Source organism: Mastigoproctus giganteus, chromosome 5 (genome assembly GCF_048544385.1).
Source record: "Mastigoproctus giganteus isolate SK-2022 chromosome 5, ASM4854438v1, whole genome shotgun sequence".
Classification (NCBI taxonomy): Eukaryota; Metazoa; Arthropoda; class Arachnida; order Uropygi; family Thelyphonidae; genus Mastigoproctus; species Mastigoproctus giganteus.
In genome coordinates, this window is record NC_143579.1 from 116553383 (window position 1) to 116575531 (window position 22149).

Here is a 22149-nt window from a genome sequence, read left to right on the forward strand (position 1 = left end):
TAAACTTGTAAATTTTCCATAAAAAACATTCTGATGTTAATACGTTCTGTAATCTGCTCACTTACTATCTGAATATCTGCACAACATTAACTTTGCTCTTAAATGAACTGAACAAAGATGTAAAATTTTCAAAAATCCCAATGTTATTGTATTTATGAGGTTCTACTGAAATTTATCATGCGTGAAGTGAAACATCATATGTGTAATAAATTCTTGTACTTTAGGTTTATGTTTTCTCTGGAGACATGGTCTGGATAAAGAGCACTGTTTGCACTGCAGTTCCTACATGTATAATATGAAAATATACACACTATCTTTCTCTAATTAAACTAGGCAACAGATACAGGAAAATATATTATTTTTTTGTTTTACTCAGTCATGTTCACAAACAAGCTTTTGCTTGAGCTTCAGGAAGTACAAAAAATCCAAGTGTATGAGGAGGTACAATAAGAGATGATCCTGGTCTAAGAATCTTTGGGAAAATATGGGGAAAATAAAGACCTGTCATTTTAAGAATCTGTCCATTTAATTCCACTAACCTGAAAAATACAAGAAAAGCTTTGTTTACTAAATATTAAAATATTAGGCAAACTGATTTAATTTTGCATTTATAAATCAGCATATATATATATATATATATATATATATATATATATATATATATATATATATATATATAAGTATTAATGATAGTTTTATAAAAAAAAATTATTATAAAATATAAAGTTCTTTGCATTTTGATTTCAAGTGGGGTTACAGGTAGGGTTGCCAGATGTCCTTTATTTCAAAGGATAATCCTTTATTTTAGCCAAACTGTCCTTGTCCTTTTTTGAAATGAGAAAGGACACAATTTGTCCTTTATTTTCATTTTTCAATACCTGTGTCTCGTAATGGCAGTGGCGGATTTCTGCACAAGCATGGGAAGCATACGCTTTTGGACCCCACATGTGCAGGGACCCCCAAACCGATAAAAAAATTACAATATCATTTCAAAGCTTTAACAGGGGATATATTAAACCTCAACTGCAAAATCCGCCTCTGAGAAATGAATCATAGAGAGATAATCTTAACCTAGCCTCTTTCTAGGTTCTAGCCTCTCTGGCTCATATACGTAGTTTCACAAACACCACGCACCTAAAGTGGCGCGTGGTGAAATTATATTTTTTTTGACAAAGCATAAAAATTTGCACCTGTGTGGCTGTGATCTAATTTTCACAAAAATCATGCAATTGGGAGATAATTAATAAAACCATAGGTATCAGAAAAATCACTTTTTATAATATGGAGTTCAATGGCTCTGTTTAAACTGTTTTCCCTATAACTTTACAAAGAAACGTTTATAGGCACCTACATATTTTATGTTATATACAAACACATTTTGAAAACAGATTTTATTTTTTAGCCATCAAAAATGGAATTTCCCCCAAAAAAGAAGAGGCTTCCTTCTTATAACAAAAATTGGGAACAAGAATAAGAATGGCCAGCTTCAACAAATGATCCTCATTTTAGCATTAGCATTAGTAGAGGCATTTGATGCAAGAAAGCAAGCTTATGCAGCATCAGCCAAAAAAAAAAAAAAAACCCACTTCCACTTCACCCCTCTGTTCGTTCAAAATACCTGTCCAGCTGAGCCTTAAACTTATTTAGGCTATCAACCTCCACCACAAGGGATGGCAGTCTGTTCCACCAACCAACCACCCGCTGGCTAAAGGCAAATTTCCACACGTCTATCCTACATCTGTCTTTCCTCAATTTGAATTTATGCCCTCTCAGGTGATTTTTTTGAGCTAGAGGAAGAATCCCATCAGCATTGAGCATGCTTAAACCATTCAAGGCTTTATACACCTCTATCAGATCACCTCGCTGGTGCCTAGTCTCCAGACACTGTAATTTGCAAAACTTAAGCCTTTCTTCGTAAGAGCACCCCTTTGTTCCATTCACTAATCTTGTTGCCCTTCTCTGTACTCGTTCCAGCAGCTCTACATCCTTCTTGAAATGAGGCCTCCAGACCTGTGTACAGTACTCTAGGTGTGGCCTGACCATTGCCTTATACAATGGAATAATCACCTCCTTATCCCTGCTGGAAAAATTCCTGTATATCATTGACAATACACCATGAGCTACTCTTGCAGCCCGTCTGCACTGCTCAGAGAACTTGATATCTGCCTGCACAATCACCCCCAAGTCCCTTTCATTCTCTACCACTGTCAGTGTAGTACCACAGAGTTGATACGTTGCTCTGGGGTTGCTTTTTCCCATGTGTAGTACTTTACATTTGTCAATGTTAAACTTCATTTGCCACCTCTCAGCCCATCTGCTCAACCTTTCCAGATCCTGTTGCAGCAGCATAGTGTCAGTAGTGTCCTTGACAACCCTGCCAACCTTTGTATCATCTGAAAACTTGGACATTAAGCTTGATATACCATTATCAATATCATTTATAAATACAGAAAACAATAATGGACCCAACACTGAGCCCTGAGGGACTCCACTAATAACATTAGTCCACGATGAGCAGTGTCCATTGATTACCACTCTCTGTCTTCTCCCCCTCAACCACCCCTTTATCCATAGCAGCAATTTGCCTCCAATGTCACACTGCTCCAATTTGTGTAGCAGTCTTCCATGTGCAACAGTATCAAAAGCCTTTCTAAGATCCAAGTATATAATATCAAAGTTATTCCCTGCATCCAGTGGTTTTGTGACTGCATCATAGTATCCAATCAAGTTGGTCAGGCAAGACTTCCCCTTAACAAAACCATGCTGTGTCTGAGCTATAACTGAAGTCTTGTCTAAATGATCCTGCAGTGCTTCTTTAACCAGTGCCTCCATTAATTTTCCTGGAACAGAAGTTAAGCTCACAGGTCTATAATTACTTGTGTCAGCCTTTGATCCTCCTTTGTGAATTGGGGTCACATTTGCACATTTCCAGTCTATGGGTACCTCCCCTGAGTCCAAGGAAGCTCTCATAATTATGGCTAAGGGTTTGCTTACTTCCTTTGCTGCCTCCTTTAATATAACTGGATAGATCCCATCCACCCCGGGTGCCTTTCTTGTGTTTATCTTCAACAGTTTCTCCTCCACTTTACTCCCAGTTATTTCAAGATTCTGTAGCTTACTGCTAGAGTTGAATACACCTCTGGCATTCCCCTTGCTGAATAACTCCTCATGTGTGAATGTCGATGCAAAATATTCATTTAGTTTGTTAGCTACCTGAGCAGGATCATCAACAGTTGACCCATCAATATCAAGTGGACCAATCTGATTCATCCCCTTCCTTCTAGAGTTTACATAAGTAAAGAACTCTTTGCTGTTTTTCTTTGCATCCCTTGCCAAGGATTTCTCGTAATCTGCCTTCGCCTGCCTAACCTCCTTTGTAACTTGGTTGCATATCAACTTGTATCTATCATAGGCTTCTGTGTCATGTGTTAATTTGTAAGTATCCCATGCATTTTTCTTCTCTGCCATATGCCTCATTAGTTCATCTGACATCCATTTTGGCCTAAACCTTGAACAATATTTCTTAGTTGGTATGTAAAGCCTAGTAGCTTCCAAGATAAGTTCTTTGAATGCTTCCCATTTTGAATTTGCTGTTGGTAACATCATCAGTTGGTCCCACTGTATAGAATTTAAATACTGTCTCAGTCCATCGTAGTCGCCTTTACGGAAGCAATAACCCTTCCCTTTACCCCTAATGGTAGTTACCTCTTTCAGTAAATCCCACTTCAGCACACTGTGATCACTGCCACCTAGTGGTTCATTTATCTGCAGATTCTTAATGCATGAAGAATCACTGCTGATAATCAAATCAAGAGTATTACTCCCTCTAGTTGCCTCCCGAACATGCTGATGTAGAAAACAATCATCCAATAAATCCACAAAAGCCCTGCTAGTGTGTGAGTAACCAGCCCCCAAATTCCAGTCAATATCTGGGAAATTAAAATCTCCCATTATAAGACTCTCTGATTTACTGGCCCACTCTATTTCCCTGTACAGTTCCTTATCATACTCATCAGAGTCATTAGGCCTATAGCACACTCCTACTCTCAATTTTGATGTCCCAATGCTTATGTCACACCAAACTGACTCAACACTGCACTGTCCAGCGATGTCGACTGGCTTCACTTCCTTGGTTTTTATGTGTTTCTTAACTAATAGCATAACCCCTCCCCCCTTCCTATCCTGTCTATCCTTTCTGTAGACGTTGTACTCCCCAAATTGCATTTCTGCATCCCTTATATCTGTGTGACACCACGTCTCTGATATCCCAACAATATCTGCCTTTGATGTTTTGAGCAATACCTCAAATTCATCAAATTTATTTACTAAACTCCTAGCATTGGTGTACACGCAAGTATACCTGCACCTGTTTCTATTCTTAGCTACCCTAACACAACCCATGTGTTTACTTGTACCGCAATGGCTCCCAGCAGTCTCTGAAATACCATGCATCTTGTTTTTCAGGCTTCTGCTCATTCTAATAGAAGCAGTGCAAGAATCTCTTTCACCTCTGCCAGTGGCTACTGTCAATCTATTGGTCTTTGTCTCCCCCCAAGCTAGCAGTTTTCCGACCCACCTAACACTGCCTCGACAGCATCAGCAAATATTCTTGCACCCTTTCTATTTAAGTGTATCCCATCCCTGTAGAAGCAATCTCTCCTGTTAACAAGTACAGTCCAGGCTGAAAAAAATTCTTAAATTTTTAAATTTAAAATTTAAATTTAAATTTTGTATTTAAAAAAATTTGTAAATAGAAAAATGTATTTTAAAGTTGGTATATGGGCATCTTAGCAGTTATTCAGCATAAAGACTCACAAGCTCATTAATGAGCTTGATGAGCTTGAAGTGCTAGTGTGAAGTGAAGTGAAGTGTAATTTGATGAGCTTGAAGTGCTAGTCAAGACACCATGCCCCTTCCTATTGTTGGGATATCAGAGACGCGGTGTCACATAGACATAAGCAGTGCAGAGTTGGAATTTGGGGAGTACAATATGTATAGAAAGGATAGACAGGACAGAAAGGGAGGAGGGGTTATGTAATTAGTTAAGAAACACATAAAATCTAAGGAAGTGCATCCAATTGATGTTGTTAGACAATGCAACGTTGAGTCTGTTTGGTGAGACATAAGCATTGGGAAAGGAAAAATGAGAGTAGGAGTGTGTTATAGGCGTAATGAATCTGATGAGTATAATAAGCAATTATGCAGAGAAATAGAGTGGGCCAGTAAATCAGAATGTCTTATAATGGGGGATTTTAATTACCCATAGATTGACTGGAATTTGTTGGTTGGTGACTCACACACTAGCAAGGCTTTTGTGGATTTATTGGATGACTGTTTTCTACAGCAGCATGTTCGGGAGGCAATTAGAGGGAGTAATACTCTTGATCTGATTATCAATAGTGATTCTTCATGCATTAAGAATCTGCAGATAAAGGAACCACTAGGTGGCAGTGATCATAGTGTGCTGAAGTGGGATTTACTTAAAGATTTAATTACAATCAGGGGTAAAGGAAAGGGTTTTTGCTTCCATAAAGGTGAGTACAATGCTCTGAGACAGTATTTAAATTCCATACGGTAAGACCAACTGATGATGTTACCAACAGCAAATTCAAAATGGAAAGCATTCAAAGAATTAATCTTGGAAGCTACTAGGCTTTTCATACCAACTAAGAAATAATGTTCAAGGTTTAGGCCTAAATGGATGTCAGATGAACTTATTAGACATGTGATAGAGAAGAAAAATGCATGGGATACATATAAAGTAACAGGTGACACAGAAGCCTAAGATAGATATAAGCTGGTGTGTGACCAAGTCGCAAAGGGGGTTTGGCAGGCGAAGGCAGATTACAAGAAATCTTTGGCAAAGGATGCAAAGAGTTCTTTATTTATGCAAACTCTAGAAGGAAGGGGATGAATCAGATTTGTCCACTTCATATCGATGGTTCAACTGTTGACGGTCCTGCTCATGTAGCTAACAAACTAAATGAATATTTTGCATCTACATTCACACATGAGGAATTTCTGCCAGAGGTGTATTCAACTCTGGCAGAAAGCTAGAGAATCTTGTAATAACTGAGAGTAAAGTGGAGGAGAAATTAGCATTAGCATTAGTAGAGGCATATGATGCAAGAAAGCAAGCTTATTCAGCATCAGCCAAAAAAAAAAAAAAAAAACCCTCTCCCATTTCACCCCTCCGTTCGTTCGAAATACCTGTCCAGTTGAGCTTTAAATTTGTTTAGGCTATCAACTTCAACAACAAGTGATGGAAGTCGGTTCCACCAACCAACCACCCGCTGGCCAAAGGCAAATTTCCGCACATCTATCCGACATCCGTCCTTCCTCAATTTGAATTTATGCCCTCTGAGTTGATTATTCTGAGAAAGATGAAGAATCCCATTGGCATTGAGCATGCTCAAACCATTCAAAGCCTTATACACCTCTATCAGATCACCTCGCCGGTGCCTAGTCTCCAGAGTCTGTAATTTGCAAAACTTAAGCCTTTCTTTGTAAGAGCAACCCTTTGTTCCATTTACTAATCTTGTTGCCCTTCTCTGTACCCGTTCAGCTCTACATCCTTCTTGAAATGAGGCCTCCAGACCTGTATACAGTACTCAAGATGTGGCCTAACCATTGCCTTATACAAGGGAATAATCACCTCCTTATCCCTGCTAGAAAAATTCCTGTATATCATTGACAAGACACCATGAGCTACTCTTGCAGCTCGTCTGCACTGCTCAGAGAACTTCATTTCTGCCTGCACAATTACCCCCAGGTCCTTTTCATTCTCTACCACTGTCAGTGTAGTACCACAGAGTTGATACGTTGCTCTGAGGTTGCAGTTTCCCTGCCTCGACAGCCTCGAGGCTCCTCTAGTTGCCTCCCGAACATGCTGATGTAGAAAACAATCATCCAATAAATCCACAAAAGCCTTGCTAGTGTGCGAGTGACCAACCCACAAATTCCAGTCAATATCTGGGAAATTAAAATCCCCCATTATAAGACTCTCTGATTTACTGGCCCACTCTATTTCCCTGTACAATATATTATTATACTCATCAGAGTCATTAGGCCTATAGCACACTCCTACTCTCAATTTTGATTTCCCTATGCTTATGTCACACCAAACTGACTCGACACTGCCCTGTCCATCGATGTCAACTGGCTTCACTTCCTTTGACTTTATGTGTTTCTTAATTAATAGCATAACCCCTCCTCCCCTCCTGTCCTGTCTATCCTTTCTATATACATTGTATTCCCCAAATTCCAGTTCCGCATTACTTATATCTGTGTGACACCACGTCTCTGATATCCCAACAATATCTGCCTTTGATGTTTTGAGCAATACCTCAAATTCATCAAATTTATTCACCAAACTCCTAGCATTGGTGTACACGCAGGTATACATGCACCTGTTTCTATTCTTAGCTACCCTAACACAACCCATGTGTTTACTTGTAAAGCAATGACTACCAGCAGTCTCTGAAATATCCTGCATCTTGTTTTTCAGACTTCTGCTCATTTGAATAGAAGCAGTGCAAGAATCACTTCCACCTCTGCCAGTGGCTACTGTTAATCTATTAGTCCTTGTATCCCCCCCAACTAGCAGTTTTCCGACCCACCTAACACTGCCTCGACAGCATCAGCAAAAATTCTTGCACCCTTTCTATTTAAGTTATCCCATCCCTGTAGAAGCAATCTCTCCTGTTAACAAGTACAGTCCAGGCTGAAAAAAATTCTACCCCTTGAGCCTTGCACAATCCCTCCAGGGCCGAATTGATCGACAAGGCTCTCATCATATACTCCCTCCTATCGTGTCTGGGCAGAATTGCAGACACTTTCAAGTTCAACCCTAATTCACGGCTTTTTTTCAACAGTGACCTGTACTTGCTAAGTAATTCCGCCGGTCTCCTACTCTTAATATCATTAGTGCCAACGTGTACAACTATATCACCTTTTGTGCCCTTAAAAGATGATATCCGCTCTACAACGTCATCAACCTTTGCCCCTGGCAGACATACCCTGGTCCTATTCCACCTATCCTTTTTACAAAGCATGTTCCCCGTTTCCCTGACAATAGAGTCACCAACAACTACTAGTTCCTGTGGGACCAGCGCATTCTGCCTAGGGGGCTGCCCCTGTGTTGCCTGATGACCAAGTGCAAGCTCTGGCGTTGATGTGGGCAGCTGAGAGCTTGATGGGCCCCTCAATTTATTTCCTTCGAGGGCATCCACCCTGTCCTTCAAGGTCTCATAAAGGCCCATAACAACGCTGAGTTGTCGCCTGATTTCCTTGCACTCCTTACATCGTGCACACACAAAGACATCCCCCTTGGCAGTATCATGTCCCTTACCCGACTGCTCCGCAAACATCAAGCAAACAGTGCAATTTAATAGACTGTGATTCAGAGGGCAACTGCCCCCCTCAGTTCTCCCCTGAACCACAGCACTCCCATTAGCTTGAGCCTTTTGCTTTGCTGCTCTGGTCAGAGTCATGATTCCAATTTAATTCAATAAAATTTAAAACAAAAATTAAATCCTTAAGTTATATCCCAAAACAGTTATGTTATATATATATATATATATATATATATATATTTTTTTTTTTCGGTATCTAGTGTTCCCTTTATACAACTTCCGTATCACGTGTACCACTATAGTTATGTATTAATTATTTGTTACGATTAAGTCGTTATATATATTTATAGAGTTAAAAATACAATTTAATTGACAATAAAGTTTATCAAGATTAATAGATTTACTGATTAATTGACAATATTATATTATGCAGTATACTACACTAAGCTTATGCTATCGTGTAAAAATGGCGGGAATTCACGAACGGTATTTCTACGGACTCGTAAGTATTGATTAGCTTCGAAATCTCGCTATCTCAATTTAGAATAAACTAAGGATCCTGACTAGGTCTATAATCTACTTATAGAAGATAATTTGATATAACAATTGGTTAATAAATCGACTAAATTTGGTTAAAAGACCTCTCGTTCAATTTGTGACACGTGGATTTGATACCGTTACCGATACTAAGTAATATCTACGAAATCTCTGTCTAAGTTAAACTTTAAACTAAGTATCGTAACTAGGAATATAAAGCTACTCTAGAAAATAAGTTAATATGACAATTTAAACTAATAAAGCAGAAAATAAATCAGGAAAAACTTCTCTGTTTGAAGAGCTTTAAGGAGCAATGTCTGCACAGGCTAACCTCGCACCAGACTCAAATTGTTGAAGATAAACATAAGAAAGGCACCTGTGGTGGATGGAATCTATCCAGTTATACTAAAGGAGGCAGCAAAGAAAGTAAGCAAACCCTTAGCCATAATTATGAGAGCTTCCTTGGACTCGGGGGGGGGGGGGTTATTCATGGACTGGAGATGTGAAAATGGGACCCCAATCCACAAAGGAGGATCAAGGGGAGACACAGGTAATTACAGACCTGTTGGTTAACTTCTGTACAAGGGAAATTAAAGGAGGCACTGGTTAAAGAAGCATTGCAGGTTCATCTAGACAAGAATTCAGTTTTAGCTCGGACACAGCATGGGTTTGTTGACGGGAAGTCTTGTCTGACCAGTTTCAATGGATACTGTGATGTAGTCACAAAGGAACTGGATGCAAAGAATAATTTTGATATCATATATTTGGATCTCAGAAGGGCCTTTGATACTGTTGCACATGGACGACAGCTGCATAATTGGAGCGGTATGACATTAAGGGCGAGTTGCAGGAATGGATAAAGGGTTGAGTTGGAGACGACTGAGAGTGGTAATCAACGAACACTGCTCTTCGTAGACTAATGTTATTTGTGGAGTCCCTCAGGGTTCAGTGTTGGGTTTATTGTTGTTTTCTGTATTTATAAATAATATTGATGATGGTATGTCAGGCTTAATGTCCAAGTTTGCAGACGATACGAAGGTTGGCACAGTTGTTAATGATGACAGTATGCTGCTGCAACAGGATCTAGAAAAGTTGAGCAGATAGGCTGAGAGGTGACAAATGAAATTTAACATTGACAAATGTAAAGTACTACATATGGGAAGCAGTAACCCCAGAGTAATGTATCAACTCTGAGGTACTACACTGACAGTGGCAGAGAATGAAAAGGACCTAGGGGTAATTGTGGAGGTAGATATGAAGTTTTCTGAGGAGTGCAGACAGTCTGCAAGAGTAGCTCATGGTGTCTTGTCAATGATATACAGAAATTTTTCTAGCAGGGATAAGGAGGTGATTATCCCCTTGTATAAGGCAATGGTCAGGCCACACCTTGAGTACTGTATACAGGTCTGGAAGACTCATTTTAAGAAGGATGTAGAGCTGTTGGAATGATTACAGAGAAGGGCAACAATATTAGTGAATGGAACAAAGGGTTGCTCTTACGAAGAAAGGCTTAGGTTTTGCAAATTACAGTGTCTGGAGACTAGGTACCTGCAAGGTGGTCTGATTGAGGTGTATAAAGTCTTGAATGGTTTGAGCACGCTCAATGCTGATGCGATTCTTCCTCTTGCTCAGAATAATCGCCTGAGAGGGCATAAATTCAAATTGAGGAAAGACGGTTGTTGGATAGATGTGAGGAAGTTTGCCTTTAGCCAGCGGGTGGTTGATTGCTAGAACAAACTTCCATCTGTTGTAAAAGTTGATAGCTTAAATAGATTCAAGGCAGAACTTGACAAACAGTTGGAGCAAGTGGATGGGCAAAATAAGGGTGTTTTTTTTTTTTTTTTTTTTGGCTGATGCTATATAAGCTTGCTTTCTTGCATCATGTGCCTTTGCTAATGATAAATAGTAATGTCATCTGCATAAAGGAATGTTTCAACTGTTTTTGGTAGGTCTTTTGTAATAGAATTTATTTTGATTGCAAACAAGGTTGCACTCAGCACTGAACCCTGAGGAACTTCTTCCTGAGTATATGTTTGTGACAGTTGTTTTGATATTTTACTTGGAAGATTCTGAGCTTCAGAAAATTTTGTACTAAGATTGGTAAGTGGCCTCGCAATCCAATGTTTTGGAGGTCATTCAGAATGCCATATCGCCAGGTAGTGTCGAAGGCCTTTTCTTTGTCGAGACTGACCATAATTAGATGCTCAATTCTTAGAAAAGCATTGTGGATATTTGCCTCCGCTTTTATCAATGGGTTTAGAGATGATCTATTTTTACAAAAGCCATATTGATTTATGTTAAGTACATTACATGTTTCCAAGAATCAGGTTAATCGGTTGTTCACCATTTTCTTGAGGGTTTTTCCAAGGCAACTTGTTAGAGCTATTGTTCGGTAATTTGTAGGGATCGTATGATCTTTGCCAGGTTTAGGGAAGGCAATTACAAGGGAATGATGCCAGGAGTTTGGATAGTAGTTTTCCATATAAATTCTATTGTATAGTATAAGTAATGCCTTTAGAGATTTTTGATTAAGTTGTTGGATCATTTCATAGTGAATGCCATCTGGTCCTGCTGCACTCTTCCTAGACTTAGCCAGAGCTTTTTGCAATTCTTCTATGTTGAAAGGCTGGTTATATAAGAGTCGTTGGCTGGTATTAAAGTTTAGCCTGTATTTTTCAGCTGCAGTTTTCGTTTTCTGAAAGGATGGGATATATGCTGATACTGCTGATATATTTGCAAAAGTAACTGCAAGTATGGTTGTGATTTCCTTGGAGTTAGTGATCTTCTGTCCATTCCAAATTATTAGTGGAGTTGGAACCAAAAGAAGTTTCCCATTAAGTTTTCTGATTTTGTTTCATATAACATGGTATCTGTATTTTTGTTAATAGTGGAGGCAAAACGTATCCATGATTCCTTTCTACTTCTATGCTGGATATATCTAGCTCTGGCTTTAGCTTTTTTAAAATTTATGAAGTTGATGGAGATGGGATACTTTTGGAAGAGATTCCAAGCCTTATTCTTCTCTCTCTCAGCTATACTGGATTCATTCAACCACGCTGTGGCATGTTTATGATATTTTCCAGATGACCGAGGTACTGTAGCTCCAGCTGCTATTAAAATTTGGTTTGTGACAAGAGCTATAGCATTATCTATAGGCTGAGTGGTGATTATTTGTTCATCTTTTGCCGCAAATGTTCTATATTTTGTCCAGTCAGCTTTATGGAATCCCAATCTTTTTTTTGGCAATTGTGATGTGTAACATCATTTGTTAATATTTTGCAGACCACAGGGAAATGGTCGCTATTAAGAGGATTATTCAAGATTGTCCATTCAATAAGTGGATGTAGGACAGGTGAACACATGGAAATGTCAATTGCAGAGGCTGTTCCAGTGGCCAAATGGATGTATGTCTCAACTCCAGTATTAAGGAGTGAGAGATTTTGCTTTTCTAATAATTTTTCAATCAATTTACCACGTTTGTCTTGGTGGTGAGATCCCCCACATGGGATGGTGTCCATCTAAATCTCCCATGATACAGACTAGTGGTGGTAGCTGGATCTTCTAGATCTGAATATGCCAACTCTTGATTTGGGGGAAGGTAAAGTGAGAATGTAAACTGGATTGAGACTTGTACTGCAACTGCTTCCAAGGATGTTTGCTGTTGGAGGCATTCACACGGAATTCTGGAGTCGATTAAAATAGCCACTCCACCATGAGCTCCACTGGAAGGGAATTGGTCTTGTCTGTAGGTACCGTAACAGTTCACTGCTGTGTTTACTTGTGGAGTTAGGTTAGTTTCTTGAAGGCAGACACCTACCGGATGATATTTATCAATTAGGTCGTGAATGTCATCAATGTTACTGCTGAAACCTCGATAATTCCTATATCATTGTGTGTATTATGTTGGCTTTGTATTTTTATCTGTCTTTTTATGAATGGGCGTCTGCTTGGATCGCTCAGGCTTTTTCTCTTTTCTGGGGAAAAATGGACGAACTTCCAACTCTTCCTCGGCATGTATCTCTAAGATTGGTTCCTCTGAGACTTCTTTTTCATATGTATTCACATGATCATGGACAGAGAGTTTATCGTCTATATCCATGTCTTTAGTATTTATGGTTGGCTGCGACGTGGAAGACGTGTTTGGCGGAATTGCAACTGGTGTATTGATGGCTTGATTGGAAGTTGCGTTGAGAGTGATTTTGCTGATGGAGCTAGGATTGAGCAAGCCCAATCAGATATAGAGATGATGGATGGAACTGTAACATTAGTTTGAACTGCAGTGGTAGTCATGGTAACATCAGTTATCTGTTTATTATGTTGGACAATTGCTGCATATGAGTGTGTTACTGTAATTGATGATATTTGTTTCTTTGCTTCAAGGTAGGAAACTTTATGCTCAGTTTTGTACTTCTGAATCATTTTTTCTCTTTTCCATGTTTCACAGTCCTTGGAGTAAGTGGAATGATTGCCTCTACAGTTTGGGCACTGTAAAGATTGTACAGAACATTCAGTATGGATATGATCTTTAGATCCACATGAAACACATACAGCAGTCCCTTGACATACTGCCTGTGAATGCCCAAATTTCTGACATTTGTAGCATCTGATAGGTTTGGTATATATAGATGGACATGATAGTTCAAGTATCCGGCCTTTACAGAAGTTGATGGATTTGGCAAGTTGAATGTAGTATGCTGTTTCTGGTTGGAAGTAATGAACCATCCTTTTTAATTAGGATTCTCTTAACCTGAATAACATTTTCGTCTGAGAGTTCTTGTTTAATTTCTTCCTCAGATACACGTAGAAGATCCCATTCTGTTATAACTCCTTTTGAGTAAGGACACCTGCATGAGGTGACACCTCTATGGGAGTTTCTCCAAGTGTTTTCAATTTAAGTAACTTGTCAGAGTGCTTGTGTTGTGTTGTGTTGTTTCAACAAGCAGGTGACCTGATTGATTTTAGTCTGCAAACCATTTTTGGTGAGCCAGCAGCATTCTCTAAACATTGTTGGATCAGAAAAGGTTGTTGTTGTTGTTGTTGGGTTTTAACGACACATAGGCTACTTGGGCCAGAAGTTGGGCCATATTGTGTCTTCTAATGGTGATCAGAAAAGGAGAAAGCTTGTTGACTGGCTGGTCAGTCAAGGAATGTATTATAAGGAAGTGAGGCCAGATATTCTGGTCGCACTTCCTTATAATACATTCCTTATAATAACAAACAAACAATATCCTTGTTTGTTTGTTATTTGGTTTTTAGGAGCATTAGCAACTAAGGCCATATTGCTCCGGGGATATGTGGTAGTCATTCTCTGACCTTTCTGCATCCTCCGTATTTTGTGGTCACGGGCTCGAACTCCAGTCTAATCAAGGAGCATGTGCTACACACTGCTGCTCCTGCCCACCTGGTTAAGGAGGCACCTCTGTATCCTTCTTTTGTCTCTTAGCATAGGAAGGGTTGTGATCTTCCTGCTCTCTAGAATGTGATGGGGCATTGATCCCACAAGAGTCAGTATTGATATAGTCCATCTTTGCTCCTTTCAGCCCTTGTCAGATTAGCTTTTCTGCCAAGGTTTCTGGCCCCACCACAGGGAGGCAAGAGCAGTGCCTGGTGTGACCAAGTGAAAAGTAGTAGAGTTAGTAACAGACTATGAAAAATAAAGAAAGGTGGCTTTCCTTCCTTGCTATGAACAGGTAATTTTGTTACAAGAGCTGTTATGAAATAAATAGATTTCTTAACAACAGGAATATAAAAGAACTGTAAATCGCTTTTTGGAAATTGCACTGGAATCACAGAGAAATCACTTGGTCGGTCATGGGCTCGAATTTAGTCTACCATGATATGGGGAAGGAACCCTATCAAGTTCAATTGTGTGTGTGTGACTGATTAACAAATTTTCTGAAGGCTATCAAAGGAATACTCATCGACTAAATGCTCATTTACAACCAACAGCTGCCACAGATGAGAATATTCATGCAACAAGCTGATTTTTGAAAAATAGAGAAATTACAGTATGTGATATTTTTAATGATACTGCATCAAAGTGGACAAGAATTAGGAGTGTAGAGGAATTATTTATGGCTATTTACCAATCATGAAGGTATGTGCACAGTGTGTTCCAAAGACCCCAATATTTGACCAGAAGGCACAACATGTTGTTGTTGTTGCTGCTGATACAGGATTACAGGGGGTAATTATTTCGATGCAGAAGTTGAAATCAACTAAATTTGGGATGCATTAGATTTTTGATTACAGGAATCTACTCCCTCATAAGATTGGCGCCAAGTACACAGCACTAAATGTGGTATTTATGTCTAGCTTAGAGACAAATACCACTATTCACAGTTCTGTTTAAGTTGTTAATATTCTTTTAAATTGTGCAGCATTGCCTGAACAGGTGAATTAAAAACCTGTGGCATCTAGTGGAGCTATTTATTTATTTTATCTGTCTGTTTATTTATTAATTTATCCGTGTTTCTGCTGAACATCTGAACTAGAGAGAAACATTTCTGCAACAGATAGTGATTGTGATGAGACACGGTTACACTACTTCACTTCAGAATCACAGATTCAGTATGGAACAGCACAACAAAAGAACCTCACCCAAAAAATACAAGACACAATATCAGTCTGCAAAAATGGTCATGGCAATTGTCTTTTGGGATTCAGAAGAATTGATTCTTGCCCATCTTCTACTATTTGCAACAATTAACTCACAGAAATTACAACTTGCTTCTCAGTGTGCATACAGCATTTTGCAAGAAAAGGTCAGGTAAACTGTTAAAAGGAATCATTGTGAATAACAATGCAAGTTTACTTATGGCAATTTTGAAGATAATAACATTGGAAACCTTTAGCTGGGAAATCATGAATTATGTGTCCGAAATTGGCTATGTTGTCAGCTTTCTTCTTTCTATGGTGCCAGCAAAAACAGTCAGTGCAAAGGGATAATATTTTGAAAAAAAGAATAAGTTTGGTGATTCTGGTATGTATGTATATATGTGTTTTTTTGTAAAAAAATAAATCCAGGTCAACCACCCTCATTTACAGAATTTAATTAAACAAGCTGTCAATAAACATATCTTATGCCTTGCAACTTCAAACCTCAACGTATTCTCCAACAAATTTCACATTAGTTGTCTGCAACCAAACTGTAATGTTAACCACTGCTCTCTCTCTCTCTCTCAATGTTTTCATTGGGAATGTCAAGAACACTGCTTTTCTTCTAATTTATTTATCCATATTTCTTTGTTTTGTATAACATGCTTCTTAATTTGTCCTCCACTCCAACCAGTGTGTGTGTGTTTTCATGTCATGTATTCCAATCCTAGAGTACTCTCTCCCTTACAATCAAAGTGAGAGACCATCCCCATCCTATAAAGAGCTGAATGGATATTATTTTGAGGTATGTGCAAGTGAAATTTTATAATAGCAAAAGTCAACAAGCGAGATCAGTTGTTGCATCCAGCACTGTTCAAAGTTCAACTAATTTTCATGACCGACACAATAATAATCAGCAACCATGGCAAAATGGAGGAGCACCATCAAGGTCAAGAACATCACAACCAGACTGATGCCCATCAGAAGAGGAATCTTCCAGGGAGATGTCCTGAGCCCACTACAGTTCTGTCTGGCACTCAACCCACTGTTCACCATGCTCAATAATAGCAAGTATGGGTATACCCTAAAAGAAGAGAGGAATAATTTGTACATCCCCTCTCACCTGATGCACATGGATGGTATCAAACTATGCCACAACTGAGAATCAACTCCAAAAGCTACTCTGGATTACCAAAGAGTTCAGCACTGACATTAGGATATAATCTGGTCTAGACAAATGCAAGACCCATAGATTGCATCAAGGACATCCAGTCGGATGAAACTACCATTTGAAGACTGGTGAAGAGACTGAAGCCATGACAGATGGGGGGGGGGGCGAGAGAGAGAGACATACAAATATTGGGGATGATGCAGGCCCACCAGTTAGACACAAGGAGATCAAGTCCCGCTGATCTGACTAGGAAATACCATCAGAGAAGACTCAATGCTTCTCTGATGGTATTTCTTAGGCTTGTCAAAATCAAAGCCGAATGGTAGGAACATGGTCACAGCCATAAACATTTATGTAGTCGTAGTACTAATTTACTCCTTTGGGATCATAGATTGGACCAACATCAAGATGGAGGAGATTATGAGATCGACCAGGATAATGATGATCAAGAGCCACCAACATCACCCAAAGTAGGCCATCGAGAGACATCATCTTAGCCTGTAAAGGAGGGAGAGGATTGACTGACCCCAGTGAACAAAGTGATTAAGAACCTGTGTGATTACTTCCAGGAAAACACAGCACCAAACTCCTCAAATAAACCCTTCATATTCAGGCCACAAACCTCAAATGCTCCTTGTAGGATATTAAAGGTGTAATGTGGTAGTGAAGGCATGTAAACATAATGATCTAAAAATTATCCTTAGGAATTGTGTGAGATAATACTCTTCCATAGGATATATTCATCTCAACCTATAGACTCCTGGTTAAATAATAACATTATTATCTATTAGAGGCCTGATATGGCAATCACAATGACCAACTCTAGATTAGCAAATTATTTGCAAAAGCAGCATTGTTTAAGTCATATTTCATATTGAGAATACCTTCACGATGAGTTTCCATGACATTGCACTACTTCGAATAAGTAACACTTCACTTAAAGGAGAAGACTATTGTTGCTTATCCTAAAGGAGAAGACTATTAAGTAGTGCAATGTCATGGCAACTTGTCGTGAAGATATTCACAATATGAGATATGACTTAAACGATGCTGCTTTTGCAAATAATTTGATAATCTAGAAGTGGATGTGTACTAATATGATGCATTTGCACTAACTTGCACATAGTCTAACTTTCTCGCAGCCTGAGGCATAAGCCCTAATGCATTATAATGACCAACTCTTAATCTTTCATGTTAAGTGCTACGGCAGAATATTTCTAAAGAATAACTTTTCTTGGCAGCTTATAAAATTTGCCATTATAAAAGTTTTCCTGGCAGATCATTTTACAGAAATAAAACTAAGAAGATTAACTGCCCAATGTGATCAATATTGTTTTTTTGAATATTACTCTTATACGTACTTAGACTGAAGTCCTTCTGGTCCATGAGGACGTAACAGATACTGGTGAATTGATGAATTTACAAACTTTGAGACTTTAATCTGTACTGCTGCATTATGCAAATTAATCACAAATATAGTAACAGCACCATGTTGTTCATACAACCTACAATTAAAAACAAATAATAAATAAAATAAAATAGTTTCTACAAACCACACTGAAGTAGTACTTTAAAAAAATTAATATTTTCCATTTATCAGTATTATAGTAAAATTGTCGTGAATTTCAAATTTAAACTTGAATTTTTCTCTCTAAAATTGCAAGGGAATGGTGCATGCATATTAAAAATAGTTACGCCCATGACATACATCTCTCACCAATCAATATCTTGTGGGAGGGAAAGCAAAAATAGTTTAAAATGGTGCACTTTTAAATTTTATTTTTTATTTTGATAGTATGGTATATTGCAGTGGCATGCAAATTGTGATCTGCAAGTATTTTTGGCTTGTTGACCAGACTGGGGCTTCACAAGAAGGTTGATTAGGCTTATTATGTATGCCACAAATGAGCTAAAAATCAAAAAAAGATACAAGCACACCTATCACACTTCTGAGAGGTAAGTTTTAGAGACTATCTCTGGAAGAAAAGATACAAATAATTAGGTATCAAATGGGATGCATATAGAGAAATTTTTATTTTTTTTTTAAATTTGGATACTTTGATTCAAGGAAAGGCAAATTTTTAAGGTGGATTAGATATATTTTTGTTTGTCAACCATAAATTTTTATTATCGAGAACAATAAAGCAAAATATTTTAATTTGGGGTATCCACCAGTAAAACTAGGAATCGTTGTTGTTACAATTGGAGGTTTTTGGCACAAGGGCCTCCTGGGATTAATTCAAAAATTCCTGTATATCATTGATAACACACCATGAGCTACACTTGCAGCCTGTCTGGACTGCTCAGAAAACTTCATATCTGACTGCAAAATTATCCTCAAGTCTTTTTCACTGTCCACTACCCTGAGTGTGGTACAATCCAGTTGGTAAGAAACTCTGAGGTTGCTGCTACAACAAATGGAAGTTTGTTCTATCAACAACTCACTGGCTGAAGGCAAATTTCCACATATCTATTCCATAATTGTCTTTTCTCAATTTGAATTATGTCCCCTCAGGTGAGTAGTCTTAGCAAGAAGAAGAATCCCATCAGCCACCTTGAAGGTGTCTTGTCTCCAGACACTGCAATTTGCAGAACTTAAGCCTTTCTTGGTAAGAGCACCCCTTTTTCCACTCACCAATCTTGTTGCCCTTCCATGTACTTGCTTAAGCAACTCTGTATACTTCCTAAAATGAGGCCTCCAGACCTGTATGCAGTAATGAAGGTGTGGCCAGACCATTGCCTTATACAAAGGGATAATCACCTCCTTATCCATTCTAGCAAAGTTCCTGTATATCAGTGACAAGATTCCATGACCTGATCTGGTAGCCTGTCTGTACTGTCCAGAAAACTTCATATCTGACTGCACAATTACCCCTAGGTGCTTTTCATTCTCCACTACACTGAGTAGTGGAGAATGAAAAGCAGTAATACCAGTAATAGTAGCAGTAATAAAATGTAGTACCACCCAGTTATTACAGTACACTGGGGTTACTGCTTCCCATATGCAGTATTTTACATTTGTCAAAGCTAAACTTCAGTTGCCACCTGTCGGCACATCTGCTCAACTTTTTGAGATCATGTTCCAGTAGCATACTATCATTACTGTCATTAACAACTCTGCCAAACTTCATATCATCTGCAAACATAGACGCTAACTATGATATAACTTCATCAATATCATTGATAAATACAGAAAACAATAATGGGCCCAACACCGAACCCTGGGGAACTTCACTAATAACATTAGTCTACAAAGAGCAGTGTCCATTGATTACCAGTCTCTGCCTTCTCCCACTCAACCATCCTTCTATCCACTGTAGAAACTTGACCTTAATGCCATACTGCTCCAATTTGTACAGTAGTCTTCCATGTGCCACAGTATCAAACGTTTTCCTAAAATCCAAGTATATGATATGAAAATTATTTTTTACATCCAGTTCTTTGTGATTACATCATAGTATATGATGAAATTTGTCAGACAAGATTTCCCCTTAACTCACCCATGCTGTAACTATAAATGCAGTCTTGTCTAGATGATCCTACATTGCTTCTTTAACCAGTGACTCCATTATATGCCCTGGAACAGAAGTTCAACTAACGGGTTGTATCATCGTTTGATCTCATTTGTGAATCGGAGACATATTTGCACATCTCTTGTCCATAGGGCCTCCCCTGAGTCCAACGATACTCTCATAATTAGGCTAAGGGTTTGCTTACTTCCTTTAATATAACTGGATAGATCCCATCCACCCCACGTGTTTTTTTGTTTATTTTCAACGATTATTCCCAACTTTGCTTTCAGTTATTACAAAATCATTTAGCTTCTGCGAGAGTTTGATAAGTTCCTGGTTTCCACTTCTCTACAGACATTCCTTATGTGTGAATGTAGATGCAAAATACTCATTCAGTTTGTCAGCTATCTGAACAGAATCATCAAGAGATGAACCATCAATATCAAGTGGACAAATCTGATTCATCCCCTCCCCTCTAGAGTTTACATAAGTAAAAGTCTTTGCTGTTTTCTATGCATCCTTTGACAATGATTTCTCATAATCTGCCTTTACTTGCCTAACTTCCTTTGTGACTTGATTACGACTATCTTATATCTACCATAGGCATCTTATGCGCCAATAAAACCCAAATCAAATCCAAATTCAAATCCATAGGCATCTGTGTCTTCTGATAATTTTTATGCGTCCCATGCATTTTTCTTCTCTGCCACAAGTCTCTCATGAGCATAATTTGAGGCATATAATGCAAGAAACCAAGCTTATAGAGCAACAGAAAAAACCCTTCCTGCTGGCTAAAGGCAAACTTCAGCACATCTATTCTACAACTGTCTTTCCTCAATTGGAATCTATGTCCCCTCAGGTTCTTAATCTCAGCAAGCGGAAATATCCCATCTCATTGAGCCTGCTTAAACCATTCAGGCCTTGCACGCCTCAATCAGATCACTCGCAGGTGTCTAGTCTCCAGATGCTGCAATTTGCAGAACTTAAGCCTTTCTTCATAAGCGCACCCCTTTGTTCCTCTCACCAATCTTGTTGCCCTTCTCTGTACTCATTCTAGCAACTCTACATCCTTCCTAAAATGAGGCCTCCAGTCGTGCATGAAGTACTCAAGGTGTGGCCTGACCATTGCCTTATACAAAGGTATAATCACCTCCTTGTCTCTGCCAGCAAATTTGTGCAGCATTGCTTGAACAGGTGATTTAAAAACCTGTAGCATCTAGTGGAACAATTTATTTATTTTATCTGTTTGTTATTTATTAATTTATCTGTTTCTGCTGAATGTATGAACTAGAGAGAAACGTTTCTTCAACAAATAGTGATTGTGATGAGACACGGTTACACTACTTCACTTCAGAATCAGAGATTCAGTATGGAACAGCACAACAAAAGGACCTCACCCAAAAAATACAAGACACAATATTAGTCTACAAAAATGGTCATGGCAATTGTCTTTTGGGATTCAGAAGAATCATCCACACACACACACTCCTTCATACAAAAGGAGTGTGTGTGGATGATGTGAAGTGCTTTGATCAGTTTTGTAATTTAAAAAAAAATTGTAGTGGAAATTAAGGACACTGATATTTCTGTTCCTTGTAATGTAAGATGGACTAATTATTTTAGCCACTGTAAGAATGAAGAGTTTTTCACAGAGCTGTTAATAATTTCTCGATTTTTCTTTTCCATACCACCACATAATGCATTTATTGAAAGAATGTTTTCAATGATGGAGATACAGTGGTCTAAGGATAGAAATTCATTTACTGTGGATTCAATTAAGGGACTAATGCTTACAAAATTCAATTTCAGTGACATTGCTGTGTAAAGATTTTCATTCATATTTATCCAAAAACACAGTGGAAAATTGCATCAGTGGGAAAACATAAAAGAAATGTAGAGAACAGCAAATAAATTACGCTGAGAAAAAAAAAAAGTATTTTTTTCATTCATACCATAATTAAAGTTTTTGAGTATCATT

The 22149-nt window shown here is 38.4% G+C and overlaps 1 protein-coding gene across 1 annotated transcript in view; it reads right to left on the minus strand.

Moving 5' to 3' along the window:
* Positions 1-382: 382 nt before the first annotated feature.
* Positions 383-22149, minus strand: part of LOC150085656 (heparanase-like) — a 263331-nt gene continuing 241564 nt past the window's right edge. The window contains exons 10-11 of the mRNA XM_090374637.1: positions 18021-18164; positions 383-539 (exon numbers count right to left, since the gene is read on the minus strand). Coding sequence (XP_090230763.1) covers positions 383-539; positions 18021-18164 — 301 coding nt within the window. The remainder of the gene's footprint in view (positions 540-18020; positions 18165-22149) is intronic.